At 40.1% G+C, this 14,972-nt stretch overlaps 1 protein-coding gene across 4 annotated transcripts in view; it reads right to left on the reverse strand.

Annotated features, from left to right (window-relative positions):
• The window catches only part of MYO5A (myosin VA), a 210,103-nt gene that overhangs the window by 6,906 nt on the left and 188,225 nt on the right, over positions 1 to 14,972 (reverse strand). For all 4 annotated transcript variants that reach the window (XM_053595125.1, XM_053595127.1, XM_053595126.1 and 1 more), the window contains 5 exons: positions 14,417 to 14,571; positions 9,695 to 9,784; positions 7,998 to 8,148; positions 4,586 to 4,868; positions 2,461 to 2,635 (listed from right to left, as the gene is read on the reverse strand). In XM_053595125.1, the coding sequence (XP_053451100.1) occupies positions 2,461 to 2,635; positions 4,586 to 4,868; positions 7,998 to 8,148; positions 9,695 to 9,784; positions 14,417 to 14,571 (854 nt within the window). The remainder of the gene's footprint in view (positions 1 to 2,460; positions 2,636 to 4,585; positions 4,869 to 7,997; positions 8,149 to 9,694; positions 9,785 to 14,416; positions 14,572 to 14,972) is intronic.

Genomic DNA, 14,972 nt, shown 5'->3' on the forward strand with positions numbered 1-14,972 from the left:
AGCAACAAAAGTTTCTTTCTTTTTTTTTTTTTTTTTTGCTGTTGTTGTTGTTGAGACAGAGTCTCATTATGTCACGCTTGGTAGAGTACCATTGCGTCACAGTTCACAGCAACCTCAAACTCTTGGGCTTAAGAGATTCTCTTGTCTCAGCCTCCTGAGTAGTTGGGACTACAGGCACTGGCCACAATGCCTGGCTATTTTTTTGGTTGCAGTTGTCATTGTTTAGCTGGCCCAGGCTGGGTTCAAACTCGCCAGCCTCTGTGTTTGTGGCTGGTGCTGTAACCACTGTGCTACAGGCGCCAAGCGGCAACAAAAGTCTCTTAAAGAAATTAACCGATTAACTAGAGGGTATGAAAGTCTTTTAAAAAACTCAAATTAATTTCTTTTGTAAAATGGTCATATCTCATTTCTAATAAAAATAAATAATTACCTGTATAAGGTAGAAAGCTATTTCTTTTTTCAAGCTGTGCAGTCCAATACAATAGCCACGTGACTATTGAATTAAAATGTATTAAAATAAAGTAAAAATAAAAATTGAATGCATGACAGTGCTGGTCTATGTAGGATAATATTTAGAAATAAATATATCCTACATCAAGCACACAAAATAAATTCAGTGTGAGTTTAAAATGACTTGCTTTTCTTCCAGAGGCTTAAGAGACCTGGACTCCCCTGGGTTACTCTCAGGGTTAGGCTTTTTTGGAGTTGTAAATTCCTTAGGCCTTTTCTCTGAGCTGTACACCCTGTGAAGCCTGAGATCCAAGGGCATGCCACCCTTCCTCAGAGATACGGGCCAGAGGGTTGACATATGTTAACAACATATTGTCAGAGGTCTATAGGTGCTCTGCCCTGAGGGAAGGACACAGTCATTACTTCATACTGAGTAAACTGAGTGAATGCTTGAAGATATTCAATTCCCCTGTGGCTACTTTCACCTGCTCGGAAATTAGTCACTGTTTAGAAGAAGAGATTTACTACTCAGGTGATTGCATTGATATGATAAATATTTCCTTTCAAGTTAAATTTCAAATATGTAAAAAAGAAGATAAGATGATGATGAAACTAACAGATAATAGATTAAGTGTCTACGTGACTAGAAGAGTATAAAACTAAAACTTGGAATAAAGATTTTCACTATAAGCCATCCCACGGTGTATAGTCTGTTTCTTGACTTAATTACAGGAGCGAGTTTACACCCACGGCAAAGCTGCTGTTCGTTCGCGTCTCCAGTCACGCAACAGTCTATAGGTAAAGAATAAATTAAACACCAGAGAGATGTGAATTAGAGAGTGGGCATCTTGATCAGGTCTGTGAGTGATACAGTGAATCAGAGATTAGCCCCTCAGAGGCAAGTATTAGAACTTTGAAAAGTAGGACCACTTTGTTAAATAAAATTTGCTACATAAATTGACTACAGATCTACCTCACTCTAAGAAACAGGTGCTCAGAGTGTATTAAAGTGTTGAAGTATATTCTTTAAAAGCTGGATGACAGCAAACTCTTCCAGCTTCCCCCAGGTATCCTTACTTTCCACACCTGGCAGAAATGGGGGGGAATCTCTATTCAGTAGTGTGTTTCTGCTTCATTTTTAGCAAGAACTTACGTAAACATGAATTCAGGATTAAGAAGCCGCAAATCTGGATTCCAATGATCTCAATAGAGTTTTAACTGCATTGGACATAACCAAAGATGTCTATGTCATGAGATACATGATAAATAATAAGAAAGTCCAAGAGTCAGCACAGAAAATAACGATGCAGAAGAAAAACGGCATGTTCATGCCTATTCTTTGCCTCATGCTGTTGCCACTGTTCTCAAATGCCCCTCCCATCCTCTCACTTGTTAAATTCAATGCCCAGCCTATGGGACCATCCCTGAACACAGTTATCACCCCTCAGGATTTCCTTTAGACCCCTTACTATAGAATTTATTAGAACTCTATGGTAGAGTCAGCAGGATCCATCTCTGCCTTCCCTAGTAAACTGAAGCACCGTGAAGACAGCCATTTCCTTACTGAAGTGTTTCCTCCAGCAACAAGGATGGTGCCTTGAGATGAGAGCTCAATTAGTCATTTGTTGAATCGAAGGAACAAGAATTATTTGTCTTAAACAAAAGTCTAAAGAATCATTCAAATATTTAATAATATGGAAAATTCTTTTATGGAATATAAGCTCCATAAAATGTACATTCTCATGAAAGCAGAGATTTTGTTTTGTTTATGGTTGTATCTCAGTGCCTGCAACAGTCTGTAGAACACTGTAAGAATACAATAAATATTTGCCAAATATTAAATATAAACTCACACTAAAATAATTTCTGGTAAAATCTCCGTTAAGATCTATACAGACATGCACCTTCTCTGACACGATAAAGTCAGCTCACACACACACAAGCTGTCACCAGAAGACTTCTTACTTCGATGAATGTTAACTTATTTCACAACAGGGAAAGTGGCCCTACCTGGGCGGTAGTTAAAGCATTGCACATGGAACAAATCGCTTCTGCATCATCATCTGTTTTCTTTTTCACTTGCAAAAGCTGAGCAGCCTGAATGAGAGGTTCCAGAGTTTCTTTAGCCCCACTGTTCATCAGATTCTTGTCACGTAGCCATTCTTCCAGTTGACTGACATTATATCTATGCCAAAAGAGAGCGAGAGAGAATGAGAGACAGAATGCAAATTTGCTGAGTGTTGTCATAAATGTTTTAATTTTTTGTGTGTGGCCTTGTCAGGATTTTCTGTTACAATGACAAGCAGTATTTTTGTTTAATTTTCTTAAATCTCATCAGCTATGCTTACAAATTTATCGTTATAGGAGTCAGGAGGCTTATATTCATAATTACGTAAGATTCAATGACAAGAGAATATAATTCTCTTAATGAAAGATAGATATCAAGGCATAATAGCAAAAGTTGTAAGACTTTTTGTAATGAACAAATAGAGTACATAATATTGTTCTGTCCTTACTGGTGAGCTGACCAGATAACACTTTCTGGCCTCTCTTACAATTTCAAGAGATGGGTCCCTTTTGTGGGGTAAGACCTGATAATCCTCAAAGCACTCTTAATCCTGTAAAACAAACTCTGAATTAGGTAACTGAATAACCAGATCTGCCATGGGTTGCCTTGTGCTCAAGCCTCTTTAGGAAGGTGCCTGGGAGATGGAGATAGTGGCTTAAGAGAGCTCAGGGATAGAAGGAGAGCAAGGAAAAGAGTGGGCCCTTGGAAGAGACAGACTTCCAGTAGGGAGAGAAACAAAGAAAATGCAAAGATGATGAGGTTTCACAGGTGGCCAACCAAGTGACAGTGATTCTCAAACTAAGAGTGAGGTAAGTGAACCCCAATCAGAACGTAGTAATCGGGCAAACAGAAGCCATTATGATAAGACAGTGGGTGATCTCACATTTATAAGCAAAGCTTATATATAATAAATTCTGCTACCTGAGTGGAGAGTATTATCTTCTTAAAGTTAACTATGACTAGATGTGGGTGAGAATGCAAAACCTGAAAAGAACCCTAAGGTTTCCAGAGATTAATTAAAGACTTTTGTAGGAAGAAAGCCTTTTTCCCAGTATAGGGACATGAAAAAGTGTTTGGGCTTTCTCTCCCATGGCCTTGGATATGGGACGAGATGAAGCTGTCTTGGGAAATACATGGGAAAGTGCCCTGTATTCCTAGAGGGCCATCACAGTGCACAGTGAAGTCATGCGCATGTAACTGCTGCTTGGCATGTTGCCACTTTTGTTCCCCACGTATGAAGGTGCACAGGACCTTTCCTTGCTCGGACTGCAGACTGTGGATCACAGATGGCGACGTGTAACTTAGCTGGCCGTGAGCCTCCCACATAACTTAGCTCACCAGCTGCCCCGAGCTGAATAAAGCATGTTACACCTGCCTTCCATGTCTGAGTTTCTCTCTGGTCTGGCTGAATTAGAACACTGGCATTACCCCAGACTTAGCAAATATTCCAGTTGTTATAAAATATTTGCAAAAAAAATAAAAAAATCAATTCTATTATAATAGTGAGGTCCTGGTGAGGAGTAGTTGGGGATGACATGTATTGTAGCTTTCCTTAAAATACAGAGGGGGCATAGTTCAAGTATGTAAGTAAGTAAAAGATCTATTAGACTTGCTCTTGTTGCCATAGGTACAAAAATGTTTTGCCAAAATACATTTCTCAGAGCTCTCAAACATTAGAAATATTCATAATAATTTTACATCTTCTTATTGTGTAATTAAAACACACATACAAAGAGAGGAACAGCTATCTCATCTTTGTGTATTCTTGCATCATCTCTTCATTCTCTCAAACACGTTAGTTGCACAGTGGAGCAGGGTTTCATATCAAGCAAATCAAGCCATGCGGAGACCCTGTTGGCAAGGCACAGACAGGCCACAATAATGATGGAGATCTGGAGAAATCCAGCCAGGGAAGAGAGTGGCTCCATGCCGGTTCCTCCCTTGCTCCTTGGCCACATGGCACCAGACATCAGAGCACTGACTGCAAACAAGTCATCAGCTCTCCAAAACCCGGCAGGCCAGCTGGGCAGCGAAAAGAAGCTGTCACCGATGTTGGCATTTGCTCACCTGATCTGCATGCCTTTACTCCAGGAGCACATGTCCTTCCGCAGGAGGAGGTTGTTCAGGGTAATAGCCCCCACGATGTAGAACATCTGCTTGACCACCTGCTTGATCAGCTCTGGGTCCATGCCGTGCTGACACATGACTGAGTGGAAGGAATTGAGCTGCCGAAGAATGGAGTCCAGTGTGTAGGTGCCCTCGTCGGCAATACTGGAGGTTCGCTTTCTTAGCCCCGTGGGTTTCACTCCAGACACGCCCTGAATTGTTTCATGTTCCAGCATGCCTGAGACTGCAGGAGTATTCCAGTTGTTAGAGAAGAAGATTCGGGAGAAAACCTGTTTCATGTGCACATATTCACACGTACATTCAACTTAGGAAAATGATCTGAGTATCAAAATGGAAACAAAAGGAATTTCATCAAAAAAGGGCTTCTGGATTTTAAACTTAAATGAAGGAATAATTCTTCTTCTTTTTTTTTTTTGGGGGGAGATAGAATATTGCTCTGTTGGCCACACTAGAGTGCTTCGTTGTCCTAGTTCGCAACAACCTCAAATTCCTAGGCTCAAGAGAGCCTCTGGCCTCAGCCTTCTGAGTAGCTGGGACTATAGGCATCCACCACCACACCCAGCTAATTTTTCCCTTTTTTATAGAGACAGGGTCTCAATCTTGCTCAGGGCTGGTCTTGAAGTCCTGACCTCAAGTGACCCTCCTGCCTCTGACTCCCAGAAAATTAGGATTTTTAGGTGTGAGCCACTGCACCTAGCCAAAATAATTCTTAAATGCAAAAATTTTCCATGAGATTAAGTCATCCTAATGACATACTTTTAAAAATAAGAAGCAGGGCAGTGCCTGTGGCTCAAAGGAGTAGGGCACCAGCTCCATATGCCTGAGGTGGCAGGTTCAAACCCAGCCCTGGCCAAAAACGATATAAAAAAAAAAAAAAAAAAAGGCGGCACCTGTGGCTCAAGTAGTAGGGCGCCAGCCCCATATGCTGGAGGTAGCGGGTTCAAACCTGGCCCTGGCCAAAAAAAAAAGAAGCAGTATCCTTGTGATAGCAAAAGCATGTGGTATCTTGGTGGGTTTTTGAGAGAGGTAGGTAATGGTTAGGGTTAAGTATTTTCCATGATATGTGAGCTCCAGAGGCAAAATAGTAAGAAAGGCAGGATACTGACAAGAGTCTGGATGAAGACTTGGGAGAGGGCAGTGCTGTGGGGCTGGAGAGATGGGCCTTTCCTTAACCCACAACAGCAGTGAGGTCAGGCTACCCTCAGTCTCCAGGACTTGTTGTTTTCATCTGTGGCACTGCTGCTCCCCCTACTGTGCTCTCTTGGCGTTTGGCTTATGCCTCCCTAGAGTATTTTTGAGATGCCTACTCCCCAACTGGGAGCCCCTTGAGAACAAAAGCCATGTCCTTGTGCTGAACAGCTTCCCCAGAACCTCATATTGACTCCAAATGGTTGTTGTTTTTGCTGTTAAATGACTAGGCGATGCAATCCCCATCAAATTACCAAAGTCACACTTCACAATTCTAGAAAAATAATTCCATGCTTTGTTTGGAACCAGAAAAGAGCCTGAATAGCCAATGCAATCTTAAAGAAAAAGAACAAATCTGGAGGCTTTACGTTACCAGACTTAAAACTATACTACAAGGCTATAGTAACAAAGCACGGTATTGGTACAAAAAAAGAGACATAGAACAATGGAACAGAGTAGAGAACCCAGATATAAAATCATCTACCTACAACCAACTAATCTTTGACAAAGCAGACAGCAATGTACACTGGGGGAAAAGAAGCCCTATTCAACAAAGGGTGCTGGGAAAATTGGTAGCTACACGCAAATGAATGAAACATGACCCCTACCTCTCACCAGTCACAAAAATTAATTCAAGATAAATAAAAGGCTTAGATCTAAGGCATGAAACCATAAGTATACTAGAGGAAAATGTAGGAAATAAATCTAAATCAGCCTAGACAAAGAATATAAAAAAAACCCAATGGCAATCATAGTAACAAGAAAAATTAATAAATAGGATTTGAGGCTTGGTGCCTGTAGCTCAACTGGCTAGGGTGACAGCCACATACACCAGAGCTAGCAAGTTTGAATCCAGCCCGGGCATGCCAAACAATTGACAACCACAAAAAAAAAAAAAAAAATAGCCGAGCACTGTGGCAGGCACCTGTAGTCCGAGCTAGTTGGGAGGCTGAGGCAAGAGAATCACTTAAGCCCACGAGTTTGAGGTTGCTGTGAGCTGTGACGTGTGTAATCCCAGCATTCTGGGAGGCTGACGTGTGTGAGCTCAGGAGTTCAAGACCAGCCTGAAAAAGAGTGAAACCCCATCTCTACTAAAAATGAAAAACTGAGGAAACAGGATTGCTTGAGCTCAAGAGTTAGAGGTTGCTGTAAGCTATGACGCCATGGCACTCAACCAAGGGCGACAAAGTGAGACTCTGACTCAAAAAAATATACATATTATAACATATCTGGGTGTAGAGAATGAGAGCACACACAGAGAAAGATACATGAAATCACACATAGTGCGTGTAGCTGAATACCTTTAGCTGCTTAGCCAATCAGAAACTACTATTTTATTATTTAATTTAATTTTATTATGTTTTTGAGACACAGTCTGGTTCTATAGCCTCAGGAAGAATGCAATAGAGTCATAAGAGCTCACAGCAACCTCAAATTCGTGGGTTCAAGTGATCCTGCTGGGACTGTAGGCACACATACCATGATGTCCACCTAATTTTTTCCATTTTTAGTTGAAATGGGGTCTTGTTCTTCCTCAGGCTGGTCTCAAACTCCTGACCTCAAGTGATCCTCCCACCTCAGCCTCCTAGAGTACTAGAATTATAGTCATGAGCCACTGTGCCTGGCAGAAACTACTATTTTAAACCAAATTGCCTTTAACAACTTCCACAGGGGCCATGAGATGTACGGCTCACCATGGACCTGCCTTTGTTGCCACATTACCTTCCAGGCCATCTCACTGCAGCTTGTCAAAGTGCAAAGCCTCCCAAGCCTCCTTGGTTTTAGCTGGGCCTGTAGGAAAGCCCTGTGTAGAGGTGTTTTAGTGTGAAGTTCAAAGTGTTTTTGAAAACTAGACAAGGTATGAGGTCTACTGCTGGGTATTAAGCATAACCCAATCTTAAGAGAGAGGGAGGGAGCCAGATATTGGTGTTTCAATTGTGTCAAAGCAGTGATTCTGATGCATCCTTCAGCGATGGCTGGGTTTCTGGAATTCCTCAGCTAATTTTAGGCCTGTATCTTAATAATTTATGAATACATGCACATGAATTGATGTATTTATATGAATGCATATGAGTACATGCCCCAAACATGTGCCACTGGTAGCTATTTATTGATGGGCTCCTAACACAGGCAAGCTGCCATGCTCAGCAGTGCCTGGCCTTACCGATCATGGGCTGAAGGATGTTCTCTAACACCCGCACAAGCTGCTGGTAGATCTGAATAGCCAAGTCACTCAGCACCTGCCGATACTCAGCCAGGTCAAAATTGGTGAGGCAGTGTTCATTCTGGCGAGACGTGTTGTGCTTCATAAAGCCCTGGAGTCAGAACGCAAAGTTAACAACACACAGAATGAAGTATCTCTTCTGTCTGTTTAACTGCCTCCTGTTTGATTAGCACCTTCATGCTCTCTGTCCTCTTTCTATGGAGGTTCATCCACCCCACAAGCAAATGCCAGGACAGTCACTCTCCAGGGCTGTGTATTTGTTTGCTTCCCTCATATCCCCTCCACCCCCGCTTCTTATGAGCTTTTGAATAATAGCTAAACCTGGCAATCCAGCATGTATCTTCCCAACAGCAATGTCAACAAAACAAGTTGGGAGAACTTAACTGAAAAAGTGAATGAATGTTTCACTTATGAAATGCTAAATTATCTAAGGCACTTAACTCAACTTCAATTTATTTTTTTTTATTTTTATTTTTATTTTTTTTTTGGCCAGGGCTGGGTTTGAACCGGCCACCTCCGGCATATGGGACCGGCACCCTACCCGCTGAGCCACAGGCGCCGCCCTCAACTTCAATTTATTAAATGTAGTCCTATTGGTAAGAATTATACCCAAAGGGCATATAACATCTTCTTGAGATAGACCAATTTTTACAGAGACTGCCTCCCTACAACCTAATTAATGACATGGTCCATAAGTGGGAACTGACAGGACATGGTAACTGACTGCTCTGCAGGATTCTGGTCTGATGGTCCCACCTTCTTAGGGACCATGTCTGCTCATCCTTGTGTTTTCTATCATTTTCTGGGACAGTCCTCTGCATCTGAGTGCTCAGAAAGCACTACTGATCAGCTTCTTTGCTGCCCTCCTAGAAAAGGCTGGGGAGGTATGGAGGGGAGTGGGGTAGGGCCACAGGTGCTCAGGGGCAGGCAGACCCGGCATCCCAGCGGAGCTCCTTCTGGCTGAGAGGATGTGAGCAAATTGATGAGCCTCCCTGAGCTTTAGTTTGTCATCTGTAAAACTGGGCTATAATTCCTACTTCATTGGGATGTTGTAAGAACATAACATTGTTTATAGTATGTGCTATCTGGCACATACTCAGCAGTCCTGACTGAAAAGTAATTATTAATATTTTATGTAGTTTTGAAATACATTAAAGTTTATCGAGCAACTGATGAACATATCCATACAAACAAAAGCAATAGAAATTTTTGGACAAATCAAAAGAAACATGATCTTTACTCATATCTTATCCTTGATCACCTTTAATGTGCAGTGGCAGGCCCAAATTGACACACTTCTTTATTGGCATATGTTAGTGCAATATTTTGATACTGGTTCTTGGAAAGCTCACTTTGACATATTGATAAAAAGTTTCATTTCTGGTAACCATTCATTGACTGATGCTTGTTTTATTTTTCTGTGCTTTGTCATAATATAAACTCTTACAAGGAAAAAACTATGTCATTCTCCAATTTACTGTATCATAGATAACGAACATCAAATAATGAACTTTCAAGCCACCTCTGAATCTGGGTTTCTAAGTCAACAAAAAGTTAAACTTTTGTGCTTTTAAAATTTTCCTTAAAAAAGCCAGAGAAAGTATAGCATGCTGGTTTTATAAGGAAAGTTTTCTCACCTCTTCTCCACTGTACTGCTTCAAACAGTGCAAAAATCGGCATGTGTTAGAGAGCCAGAAGGAGACGGTTTCAAAATCATCACCTCTTTTCTGAAAGAGAGAACAAGTCTAAATTTACCTTTTCCTTAGGGAAATAACAACCTGGAAAAAACTGAACAGATACCAAAAGGCCCATTTCTTGGAAAAATAAACACCATATGTACCTACTACCAAACTGCTAATCATTCAACATTCATGGGCACCAAGAAGGTGGGACAGAGAAAGAGGGAACGGGTAAATTTACACCTACTTGGTACAGTGCACACTCTCTGTGTGATGGGTACATTTACAAGTTTGACTCAAACCGTAAAAAAGCAATTCATGTAACTGAAACTTTTGTACCCCCATAATATTCTGAAATTTTAAAAAGGCCCATTTCTTTCAGTTACCATTATAAACAATTAAAAAAATAAATCACATTGCAGTTGTAAAGTCTTATATTACTGCTAACAGAATTTCAGCCACTGGGTTCACTGGTTGGTCATTACCTTCCTTGGTATCCATTTTCTTGCCATTAGAAAATTAAGTTGATGTTAACTTAGCTGTCCCTTTAAAAAGAAAAATATTCACCAAGCCACAGCGGACCCAAACTCACTTCCATTGTGGTTAATGAAGGGAATCAGAAAGAACTAAAAGCACAAAAGGGAATAACTGATTTTGTAATAAAGAATATGAAACACTTCACCCAGATTAGATGAAAAGTCTTGTGGAAGGTAAGATAAAAGTTCTGAGCAGTGACTCAGACGGGATGGGGGGAGCCCTACACTAAGCAGTACCTCAGGGGGATTCTAGTTGGCTCTGTACCAAGACGGGGCCACAGTGGCAGGGAGAAGAGAGAGAACGATTATGCCGGAAAAAGACTCTGGGGCTTGGAACGTTTCCCAGGGGCTGAATGGTAGACATATTGGGGAAGATTATGAATTTGTAAACTAAACCATTTGGATGAACTATCCCAGTCTGGATATGGGAAGTCACAAATATATCAATGTTTGTCTATACATTCTCTTAAGAAAACCTTGCCTAAAGGTTTACTTACCTAAAATAGTTTACCTGGAATAGGTACCTAGCATTAAATGACCTCAGAAACTCATTTTTTCTTTTTTTGTCCAATAGCATATATGCCAATAACTCCACTACTATGTCACAAAATAACCTGAGTTTTTAGAAGCAGTATGAGAACAACTGCCTTTGAGTACTTGGTAGTGACTTTATATAAGTGTACTGGGAGCAGGATAAATCATAAGGAAAGATGGATTTCTCATAAGATCACTTTTTTCTTATGAAATAATGAATAAAATTTAACTCTTCAAGCAAGTACAAAATAAACTAAAGTCCTTAAATTTTGGAGAATATTTTCCTAAAAAAAACTTCAGGAAAAAAATCCTGGGTGGGTACAGTGGCTCATGCCTATAATGCCAGCACTCTGGGAGAACAAAGCAGGAAGATCAGTTGAAGTCAGGAGTTCAAGCCCAGCCTGAACAAGAGCAAGACCCTGTCTAAAAAAAAAAAAAAAGAAAAGAAAAGAAAAATTAGTCAAGTATGGTAGTGCACGCCTGTAGTCCCAGAGACTGGGGAGGCTGAGGATTAATTGAGACCAGGAGTTGGAGGTTGCAGTGAACTGTGACAAGGCTGCTGTACTTTAGCCTGGCTGACAGAGACAGACTCCTATCTCAAAAAAAAAAAAAACCACAAACAACCCCCATCCACCCCCCAAAAAAACAAGCCCTAGAGGCTATCAAACCTAATTTAGTCTTTTTAGCTGAGACAGAATAACTGAGTTCAGGTCTTGAATTTACTCTTAGGTAAATATCTGAAAGATTTAGATATAAAGTCTTCCAGATTAAGGAAGATGGCCAGGAAGTAAATAAAATTTTATGATATTCTTTTTTTTTTTTTTTTTTTTGGCCGGGGCTGGGTTTGAACCCACCACCTCTGGCATATGGGACTGGCGCCCTACTCCTTGAGCCACAGGCGCCACCCGAATTTTATGATATTCTTAAACACAGAAAATCATCTTATGGATTAAGTACAGATTTGACTACAAATAACTTTACCCTTTCTAAAAAATCTGGATTATAATTGTTCCTAACAGAGGCTCCAGGCTGATCTGATGAAGACAGATTGGGAGACAAGGCTAGCTATAGGCTGGCCTGCGGCAGATCACAAAATCACTGATCTAGACTGTTTCTGCCAATGTCAAGACAAGTCAAAATGCAGAGATCTTCAGAATAGCCTCCGCCAGACCCTTGTAGTTGCATCTGTACTAAAGAGTTACCAGTAAGTTGATTAAAACCTAAGCAGAAGACTTCATTCCAGAAATAATTCAGCATTTGTTCTCACTGGTAAACTCTGCCTTTGCTAAGACATCTTTAAACAAAATAAGTCTATAATTTCTTTTAGTATCAATACTAAGGGGGCCCTCTGTTTTCATGAAAATGAGATTCTCTATATTATTTCAAATTAAAGGACATTTACTTTGTGGGAAAGTAGCCCACTGAGCTACGGGCTCTTCCTACTTTCAGTTTTTGATTTTTTTTTTTTTTTTTTTTTAGATAAAAATCTTCTATAGGCTTGGTGCCTGTAGCTCAGCGGCTAAGGCGCCACCCACATATACCAGAGCTGGCAGGTTCGAACCCAGCCCGGGCCTGCCAAACAACAATGACACCTACAACCAAAAAACAGCTGGGTGTTGTGGCAGACGCCTATAGTCCCAGCTACTTGGGAGCCTGAGGCAAGAGTTTGAGGTTGTTGTAAGCTGTGACCCACAGCACTCTATCAAGGGCAATATAAGTGAGACTCGTCTCAAAAAAAAGAAAGAAAAAATCATCTATGAGCTAAAAACTGCATGGATTCTCTATATATCTTTGGCTAGTTATGCTGCTTTACAGCCCACAGCAAAAAACTAGTTGCTAAAATCAAAACAGAAATGTGAGACAAATGATTATCAATTTTAAATAGTATTAAAGAGTGTTATATTCTAGATCACATTCCTTTTTAATTTTTATACAATTTGGTATAACAGTTAAATGATAAATATCTTCTTGCAATTAAGATGAGAGGGAGAGAACTTTATGATTTTTTGTTTTTTGGTCTTTACAGTAGCTGACTGAAAAAGTAGCAAAATTCATAATCTAGGTGTACTATAGCATCAATACACTAAAAATAAAATGAGTTTTGTTTGAAAGACATTCATCAATTTTTAAATGTTAAAATATCAGAAATTCCATGTCTTAGGAACCCTAGAGAATGTAATTACATAGAATATTTGCACAATAGGGACTGACTGAGAACCGGCATTTGTCAAAAGTTCACAGTCAAGGGTTGGGAGAGGGGAGAATGTGGAGTTAGTATAATGGGTTGGGTTCAGTTTCAGTTGGGGAGGATGAAAAAGTTCTGGAGATGGATGATGGTGATGGTTTTACAATAATGTAAATATACTTAATGCCATAACAATACACTTAAAAATGGTTACAATGGTATTATTATTATGTATGTTTTACCACAATTAAAAAAAAATTACAAAAGATATCTTAGATTTTTGAGAGTCCATTAGGCAAGTTAAAACTATCCACTTAACTTCATTCTAAACGTCCCATTAAGTTCAATAATCAGAAAGCAAAGCTCACACCTATAATCCCAGCACTCTGGGAGGCCAAGGCAGGTGGACTGCTTGAGCTCAGACTTTTGAGACTAGCCTGAGCAAGAGTGAAACCTGGTCTTTAAGGAAAATAGAAAAAAACTAGCTGGGTGTTGTCCTGTGACAGGCACCAGTAGTCCCAGCTACTCAGGAGGCTGAAGCAAGAGAATTCTCGAGCCCAGCCAGGCGTTAGAGGTTGCTGGGAGCTATAATCACAAGACATTCTAGCCTGGGGCAACAGAGTGAGACTGGTCTCAAAAAAAAATCAGAAAGCAAAGTACCTACCCAACATTATCTTAGCTCCCCACAGAAACACTTGAGTTGAGACAAGTATGAAGTTCATTGTTTCTGTAGGGAGTCAAGAGGAGGATTATGCAAGTGACTCAGTGATTACTGAGTTATCTAGGGCTTTATGCTTGGTTATATAATTTTGCTATCTTTTCCAAGTCTTTCCTCTCTGATTAGCATCTGCGTGTGTTGCTTCTCACATGGAACCAGGCATGTTAAGTAACAGGGAAAATTATGGGGTGAGATGGAGAAGAGAAGAAAAGTTGGAAGAAAAATTTTAATGCTTCATCAGACATCTTTTTATGTGAATGAGTTCAAGTATTATTGCGCTTACTTAACATCTATTTTAACTTCAGCATCACGTTCCCTGTTTATATGGATTCCATGAAATATTTTTAATGTGGTTCCAAGTAAACTTCAAAGCAAACTATTTCTGCCCATGAAGTAACTTAATTTACTACACAATTAAATGCAATTATAACAAGTTAATTTTGATTCCTGTTCAACCTGAGCCCTGTTTTGAAAACAAACTAACAAACAAATAAACACATAGACATGATCAAGGAAGAATGTTTTCTCAGTGGAAGTTTTCACTTACAGCTGGAAAGTGTTCACAACAAGTAACTTTTTAAAAAATAAAATAAGTTAAAAAAAATTAAAAATTGCAAGCAACTTAGCTAATGTCTAAGGAAGGAAAAGCACCTCCGTGCACATTCTATCATCTTAACATTATGAGAATTTTGTTAAACATGACTAACCTTCAATACTTTTTTGATGCTGTTAATTGTCGATGTAAGCAATGATCTTACTTTCTGATCATCGTTCAGGTAGTCAGCATGTCGAACACACATAAACAGAATATATGCTGGTAATCCTGGAATCAAATTGACTGCTACACCACGTGGCTTCAGTTCTGAGAAAAGGAAAAATAATCTTACGTAACACTGAAAATCTTCACGAGGCATGCTTTGTGAGATATAAAAGCACAGTTGTCACGTACGAGTTCAATCGTTCAAGGTAAGTTGGTCACATAAACAAGGTATTTTAATAACTCATTAAGTAGAGAAATTCTTGAGTGTGGGGACATGTCTGTATAATGACAACTCCCAAATTTGTATCTACTGCCCTGACTTTTCCCTTGAACTCCGGTCTCGTGTATCAACTGCCTTCTTGATATCTCTCTCAGGCATGTCAAACTGAGTCTCTCCCATACCAAGCTCTTGCTGCCTTATGGAGCCTGCTCTTTTGGAAGTTTTCTCCATCTCAGTAATTAGCAGCTCCAGTCTTCTAGTCTCTAAAGCTGTAAACATCATC

This window comes from Nycticebus coucang, chromosome 6, assembly GCF_027406575.1.
Source record: "Nycticebus coucang isolate mNycCou1 chromosome 6, mNycCou1.pri, whole genome shotgun sequence".
In the NCBI taxonomy this organism is placed as follows: Eukaryota; Metazoa; Chordata; class Mammalia; order Primates; family Lorisidae; genus Nycticebus; species Nycticebus coucang.